The 8,435-nt window shown below is 42.1% G+C and overlaps 1 protein-coding gene across 1 annotated transcript in view; it reads right to left on the reverse strand.

Annotated features, from left to right (window-relative positions):
* LOC103746864 (phosphatidylinositol 3,4,5-trisphosphate 3-phosphatase TPTE2-like) overlaps positions 1 to 8,435 on the reverse strand; it is an 80,475-nt gene that overhangs the window by 16,299 nt on the left and 55,741 nt on the right. Inside the window, exons 11-13 of the mRNA XM_008849145.1 lie at positions 7,602 to 7,682; positions 3,412 to 3,517; positions 3,155 to 3,246 (exon numbers count right to left, since the gene is read on the reverse strand). Coding sequence (XP_008847367.1) covers positions 3,155 to 3,246; positions 3,412 to 3,517; positions 7,602 to 7,682 — 279 coding nt within the window. The remainder of the gene's footprint in view (positions 1 to 3,154; positions 3,247 to 3,411; positions 3,518 to 7,601; positions 7,683 to 8,435) is intronic.

Genomic DNA, 8,435 nt, shown 5'->3' on the forward strand with positions numbered 1-8,435 from the left:
AAAATACAAAGTAAGATTCTGTCTGTTCAGGGAGTTTCCTACATAAGGAGAGATGCTAGAGTGACATATGATTGTCAAGTTGTGCAATGGAGACTGAACGTGATGTATATACCGTGGAGATGCTGTATGGGAGCAGTCACATAGAAAAGCTTCCCTGAGGAACTAGGACTTGAGTTTACATGGAATGATTTGGACAAATGAAGAATAGTCCATACATGGTGGGAAAGATCAGCAACATGAAGTAGAAAAAGTTGTGCCCCCACAGACAGAGGGATGACCTATTCTACACTGATAGTCTGTGGGTCAATTACTGATGGAAACAAGTTCAAGTATGTCTCATTTTTCATAAGGCAATATTAGATCAATAAGCACTATCATATTATTTATAAATTCAAAGGCAAGTAAAACCTCCTTTGTTTTAAAGTCTGTTATAAATTATTGGCAGTAATGTAGGGTGTCTTACCTTGAGAGCCCAAGAGCCAAGAAAACAGGAGTTAAAAGATGCTAAGAATATAGTGCGGCGTTTCCTATGTTACATAATTATAATATGTAACATTGATTTAGTAATTTATGGTTTACAAGTGACTTCATATACAGTATCTAATTCTCATAACACTTGAGATGTGAGGCTCCCCCCTTTTTTGAAACAAGATTGCAATGTAGGCCAGGCTAGCCTATAAATCATTATGTAGCTGAGGATGACCTTCCTGCCTCTCCCTCCTGAGTTCTGGGATTACAGTTATGTGCCACCAAATCCAGGACTGGACTTTGTACATGCTAAGCAAGCACTTTGCCAAATGAGTTATATCCCTAGCCTAAGACATGATTTTTATTTTACAGATAAGAACATTGAGGGGCTAGAAAGATGGCTCAGCAGTTAAGAGCACTTATTGTTCTTGCAGAGGACTCAGATTTGGTTCCTAGCACCCACAAGGGGTTCACAACCATCTAGAACTCCAGTTCCAGAGGATCTGATGCCCTGTTCCAGGCTCTACAGGCAACAGTCATACATGTGGTTCACAGAAACTCACAAGCACACATACATATGCTACTCAAAAAGAGAGAAACAAGCAAAGAAATGAACAAAGAAAAAGAAAAGAAAGTCGAGCCAAAGACAGCTACTAGCTCTGACCATGGACCCAGTGCAAATCTTCCTCTCTACTTATAGCTTCTCTACTTATACCGAAAGCAGTATTTCAGGATGTACATCATAGGACTTCATACACTCCATCATCTAGGGAGAAACACATGGTAAGGACACTACTGTAGAAACCTAGATACAGGTAAACAGGACCTGGAGCACGTAGTAACAGAGGAGGCATACGGGAGGGGAAGATGAAGAGAAATTCCCAGGGTATAAGAAACAGAAAGCCACAAATAATTGGTTTTAGGGACCACAGCAAAGAAAGAATCAAAGTCAATATCAAAGTTTAAAATCTGAGAAAGAGTACTGGTATCATTTGTAGAAGGAAATTTCTGGAAAACCCAACTTGATAAATCAGGATTGCCTAAGGTGTTTGAATTATTGGGGTAGAGAATGCCCACATTACAGCCTGTGCTTCTACCATGCAATGTGTGCTCATAAGGATCTATACATGAATAAAAGAACAAATCATGGTTTAAAGAAGAGGAATTGCTTGAGCACAACCAAGAATAGAGTGTTTGCAAAGATAAGAACAGGAAGTCCAGAATCAGGTCTGGGTGAATGCCCTCAGCTAGGGGAGGCCTAAAACAAACAAACACAAACAAGAATCATATGGTTACAGGGAACAATGTTGGTAAGAAAAGAACTTGAAAGAAGAACCTGGGAAGGAATTCTGTAAGTTTATTTTCTTAACTCCATGAAGGAAACTTTCTTATTGTTTCAGAGAAGTCCTACTCTCCGAGGCATTTTTTGACATACTATCTTGAGAGCTTGTCTGCAGGTTCTAGCAGGGGAGTGCAGCTACTTTTTATGCCCTTGACTGGTCCTCCTCTTCAACTGACTGAGTGTGCAGCTACAGGAGGGGCACACATGGACCGTTGAAGGAAGAAGGGGACAGCTGCCTAGCCAGCCAGATCAATCGAATCAACCCTGGCGATCAATGGGCTGACAGATGTCACAGCCAGGTAACCCTCAAATCCTCAACATGTTATCTTAACATTGCCTCCTGGACCTGCTGCTTTAGGTTTCTCTCTAGTTCATAAACTCACTGTTTCTCAGGATGCCAGTTCACAAAACATATTAGTTAAAAATAGCCAAGGACACAGCTTTCTGGGCCTATTCCTGAATCACATTTTGGGAGTGCAATCTAGGAATGTGCATCTTCATAAGCGTCTAGGTAGTTTTCTATTTGAAAAAGTGACTAAGAACAAGATAATTAATCCCAGCACTTGGGAGGCAGAGGCAGGCAGATCTCTGTGAGTTCAAGGCCAGCCTGCTCTACATAGTGAGTTCCAGGACAGCTGGGGCTACAGGGAGACAGACCCTGTCTCAAAAAGACCAAAAAAAAGGGCAAAAAATACACAAATTTGAACATAGCATAAATTTTAAAACGTGACAGAATCCTTGGAACATATTCAGCATTTCTGAGGGAATTGAAAGAGAAAGCAACACTGAACTGAAGTTCAAAGAAAGTGCCTTGCAAAAACCATTTTGAACAATGAAGTAAACCACGCTGTAGTCTGAATTCAAACCAAGCACCACCAAGTTGGACGTAATCAGACAGCAACAAGGCACCACTTTGTGGTGTGGGTGGTTTGGGAAAATCGACATGCTAGTTTGGTATTGAGCTTTAAAATACACACTAGTGGCCGGGAAGATGTCTCAGCTTGTAAAGAGCCTGCTGTGCAAGTACGGGACCCTAAGTGTGGATCCTCTGCACCCACGTAAAAAACCGGGGTGTGGTAGCATCTGCCTGTAATCCTAGTGTTGAGGATGACGAGAGAGGAAGACCCCTGGTCTTGCTGAATCAGCAATCTCCAGGTTCAGTGAGAGATCTAGCCTCAAAAACATGAGGTGGAGAGTGATTGAAAAAGGCATCCCACATTGATGCCTGGGTCATATATGTATATACACACAAACACAGAGGAATATACTCCTCACACATACACACACAAACATAAACAACAAAAAAATAACAGCAGAATTTTCAGTTCATATACTTTCTCTTACCACACAGTTTTTGGAAGAAAAACAGGAAAAGATAGTCTCCTGCCATGTTATTACTTGTACTTGCAGATCACTTCCATTGCCTTTTCCAACACCTGAATAAAATAAAAAAGATACACTTATTAAAGATCACAATATCTTGTGGAGTGTGTCTTAAATCCAATCAGAAAGTGGTTGGTTATCTATGCATAAACCCGCCCCCCAAACATGGGAAAATTGATCCTCACGCCCAACCCTTCAGTTCTAAATAAAGCACTTACCATGAATAGAATAAATAAGGAATCTTTCTATCATAAGGACTTTTCTTGGAGGGAGAGTCCATTGGTAGCAAATTTTCAGTTTTTCAAAATATCCAACATATCTATTCTGCAAAGCAACAGAAGCCCCATTTAAGTGGAGATGAAAAGCCTAACGTCGACATGGCATTCCTAATCCCCCTCCTCTCTGCCCGCAAAGAGCTTGTCAAGGATAGCTAAGAAGATGAGGAAACATTTGTAGGGTACTATTACATAACCAGACATTGTTATGTATGTTGCTTCATGACAGAATCTATCATGAGAAAAAAATGCTGAACTTGGCACTATGCTGAAGTAACATGAAAGGACCCAGTTTTTGCAAATGGGCTGTTCATGCTGTTGGTTTTGAGAGTGTGGTTTGTAGTGTATGTATGTGTTTGAGTATGTGCACATGTTCAAGTGGGTGCACATGTGGAGGCCAGAGTTGTGTACTGCGTGTCATCCTTATCATTCTGCATTTTATTTTTATTTTTCTAAAGATTTTATTGATTATTTCTTTAATTTTATGTGTATGAGAGTATTGCCTACTTGTGTGTAAATGCACCCATGTTGTGCAGTTCCCACGGAGATCAGAAGAGGGTATCAGATTCCCCTGTAACTGGAGTTATGTACAGTTGTTAGCCACCATATGGGTGCTGGGACCTGAACCTGGGTCCTCTGCAAGAGTAGTCAGTGCTCTTATCCACTGAACCATCTCTCCAGCCCCTTCATTTTATTTTTTGACACAGGGTCTCTCACCATACCTGGAGCTTATTCATGTGGCTAGACTGCTGGCCAGTGAGCTCTGGGGATTCACCTGTCTCTGGCTATCCTCCTCCCCCAGTGCTGAGGTTACAGAATTCTAGCACCAGACCTTTTACATGGGTGCTGGGGACCTGAACTTAGGTTCTCATGCTTGAGTGGCAAGCACTTTACCAAATCAGCTACATTCCAAATCCCTGTTCATGCTTGAAAGATAGCTATTGAGAACAAACACCAAAATAGCCCCAACATTTCAATATGGAGGTCGAAACTTATGATTGTGTTAGAGGGGCAAATTCTAGTTTGTTGGAGAGTAGCTTTGTCATAGAGGAATGGTGTATGTGAAGTCTCTAAAGGAAACATCCATATGCTAGGAGATCACATATTCTTCTGTCTCTTCAGACTAGAGCTTCTTCGTCCGTGTTTTCAATCGTTTCTATAAGGAAGCCTTGGAGTTCTCTGGGTCCTATGCTTTCCCCTATGGCAAGCTGCTCACAAGGACTTTCCTTGGATCTTTCCTCAAGGTGTTGAAACACTCTGGTGTTGAACCAACTGGGAAGTGCTAATAAAAATCACTGTCTTACTTCCTATTAGAAATGAAAATTGAGGGTCAGCGAGATGTCTCAGTGGATAAAAGCAATTTCTGCACAAGCCTGATGACCTATTGTAATCCCCAGAATCATGGTGGAGGGAGAGAACAGACTCCCAAAAGCTATCCTCTGACCTCTACACAAATGTGTGCCCACACCCAAGCACACACAATAACAATAATAAATTAATTTTTTTTAAAGAAATGAAAGTTGGGGCTGGGGAGATTGTTCAGTGGGTAACAGCACTTGCTATGTAAGCATGAGGACCTGACCTTGAAACTATAGAACCCATGTTTTTTTGAAAAACAAAACAAAACAAAAACTCAGGCGTGGTGGCTCATGCCTTTAATCCCAGCACTTGGGAGGCAGAGGCAGGCGGATCTTTCTGAGTTCGAGGCCAGCCTGGTCTACATAGTGAGTTCCAGAACAGCTGGGGCTACAGGGAGACCCTGTCTCAAAAGGACAAGAAAAAAATAGATATGGCTCCGGGTGTATGCCTGTAATACCAGCATTGGAGAATGGAAAAAGTAAAATCCCCAGAGCTCACTTGCTGGGCAGCATAGCCCAAACAGCGAGTTTCTGGTTCAGTGAGAGACTCCATCTCAGGGCAATAAGCTAGAGATAAATAGAGGAAGACATACAGTGTCTTCCTGTGTCCCCCACATGCACAAATGCATGCAGTACACGCTAAGAAAAGAAAGGAGGAAAGAAAGGAGGAAGGAAGGCATGAAGGACGGGAGGGAGGGAGGGAGGGAAGGAGGGAGGGAGGAAAAAGCTTATCTGAGTCTGGCATACTTTCTCTTTACGTAGAACATAGATTAAAAATTAAAATTAAATAAGTGCATGTATTTATATGTACATATGTATAGATATACATACAGATATAGATAATGAAACTAGAAAGGAGATCATGGGAGAGGAGAAAGAGCTCTTAAGGGAAGGAGGACAGGGAGCGGACAGTGGAATATGTGTAATACGAATGCAGAGGGAGAAAGGGGTACTAGCTGGGGGAATGAAGGGAACCAGCCAAAGGGTGATAGGTCATGGGTAAAGGCAGTGGGGGAGGAGAATGAATGAGAACAAAATATAACATGTGTGAAGATGCCATAATGAAAGCGATTATTTCATGTGCTAGCCTAAAAAATTAGTTTCATAAAAGGAAATGACAGCCATAAGAAAGGATTCTAAAAGTTCTTAGCCCTGAAGTGGATGTAATGTGGCCAGCAGAATGGTCCACAGGAGGGGCAGGCAGGCTGTGATGTTGTGTGGGCAGGATGTGATGCTGTGTAAGAAGTACCACTCAACAGAGGGCACTCTGTCCTGTGACTTTACCAATACCTCTCCAACCTGCAGCTGAGTCCTTGCATTGTTAGTTTGATAAATGGATTACGGTGTTTTTAAGAGAAACATCCTTTTGCTGGGAACTCCTTCAAAATAACCAGGTTTAGGGAAAGAATGGAGAATGCTGTTGAGGGGTTTGAGGAGAATGGCCTCAGAATGAGTGACACACTGATGATGGCTGAAGTGGCTCTGCAGCGGGATGATGCTCCAAAGTAGTCTATTATACGATTTTTCTCTGCTTTTGTGTATGTGTTATAGTTTGATGTCACACAATACACACACACACACACACACACACTGATAGACTCATATTGAAGGCTTAACAACCAATGGAACAGTATTCAGTACTGGGTCCTTTGAGTGGTGCTTGCATTATGAGGGCTCTGACTTCAACAGATTAATCCATTGATGATTTATAATCTGATAGCATTGCTGAGATGTGGTGAGCTGTTTCGGTCAATGAGGTATGCCTTTGAAGGATGTATCCTGTCCCTGCTACTTCTGACTCTTCTTCCTGGCTACTGAAAAGTGAGCAACTCCCTCAGGCCCAAAGAAATAGGACCAGTGACCATGAACAAAAACTTCCAAAACTGTGAGCCAAAATAAATCTTTCTCACCTTTGAATACTTTTCTAAGATATTTGCCATAGCAATAAAAAGTGACAGAATATTATGTTTGGGAAATTCCATAGCTAATTTTTGAAAGGAAAAGAGGAAATAGCATATATTTCACATGGTTATTTTAAGAATTAAATGTGGCATATATAAAACTACAATAGTGTCTGCATTATAACAAGATTTTGGGAGACAGAGTCTTGTCATGATTAGGTTAGTCTCAAAATTGAGATCCTCCTGCCTCACTTAGCCTCCTGAGTGTTAGGATTACAAGTGTGAGCTATCATTCCTGGCTCATAATAGAATTTTTCCAAAATATTTCTTCCTCCTTTTCATTCTCCTCTGAAATATAATCTCCCCCTCCTCCCCCCAACACAGACACACAGAGGCACACACACACAGGCACACACTGGCACACAGGGGGATCATCCAGCATTGGCCCTAGTGCTGTTCTGCAAGGGTTGAGATGCTCATTTGTTCCAGAAGGGGTCCGGAAATGACTCAATTCCTCTTTCATGGAAGTCTGTGGCTAGTGGGCTTTAGATGATAATTACAGATCTGGAACTTGAGGTATTAGATCACCCCACTTTGGGAGAGTAATCAATTCCTGAATTCTATCAACAGTAACAAATACAAAATAGAAAGTAGAACATTCTGGGGAGATGACAAGGCTTGCCAAGCACAGGCAGCATCTGAGGTGGGGCATCTGGCCTCAGAAAAGGGAGCAAGGACTGTTCCAGGGCACCCAAGCACTAGCGCCTGACCACCAGACCGGAGGAGTGGAAAATGAAACCAAATGACAACTGCTAACCCTACCCGCCCCCCGCCCCCCGCGCCCGAAGACGCCCCTCTGAAAAAGAACCCTTACCTGAGAAGGAGTTTCTATTCCTTGAAATTTAGAGCTGCTAGTTTTATCTGTTCGCCGTTCCCCCAAAAAGTAAAGACTTTGCTACGAAAAAGGGAAGAAGAGAACCACGGTTCAGTTCCACTCTTCTTTTTCCTAGGTTAGGCATTCCTGAAGTTTCTAACTTCCCTAAGTGGTCTCTGGGAACAGACTACCCCAAATAGCACAATTAGAAACCCACATTCAGGGGTCTGGAAAGATAGTTCAGCAGTTAAGAGCACTGACTATTCTTGCAGAGGACCCAGGATCAGTTCCCAGCATCCAGGTGGTGGCTAACAACCGTCTTTAACTCCGGTTCCAGGAGATCTGATGCCCTCTTCTGTCCTCCACAGGTATTGCACAACACAAATGTATTTACATACACACAGGCAAAGCACTCATACATGTAAAATAAAAATAAATAAATAAATATTTTAAAAAGGAAAGTCACATCAAGGGCTTCCCTAGTTCAAAGGCTCACAAATACATAGAATGCTAAAGCTAGAAAGGTTAGAAATCATTGTCCAACTTCTTCCTACTTTCATTCTACAAACAAGAAACTGAGGCCAAAAGAAAACCAAGTGACCTATGTTGCTGCCAGGTAGAAGTAGCCCCACGCCTTGGCCAGTCTAAGGTGCCAATCAATGGCTTTCAAACAATTTTTATTTAATGAAGTGCTGATCATAATCCAGTAAGTTGATGTGTATGTGCATAGACATGTGTTCATACAGTTGTGTGTGCATGTTTGTGTGCATGCATGTGGAAGTCAGAGTCATGAGTATCTTCCTTGTCTCTTCTTCCCTCCCCCCTCCCTCCCCC

Source organism: Nannospalax galili, unplaced genomic scaffold (assembly GCF_000622305.1).
Source record: "Nannospalax galili isolate Female #2095 unplaced genomic scaffold, S.galili_v1.0 scaffold140, whole genome shotgun sequence".
NCBI lineage: Eukaryota > Metazoa > Chordata > Mammalia > Rodentia > Spalacidae > Nannospalax > Nannospalax galili.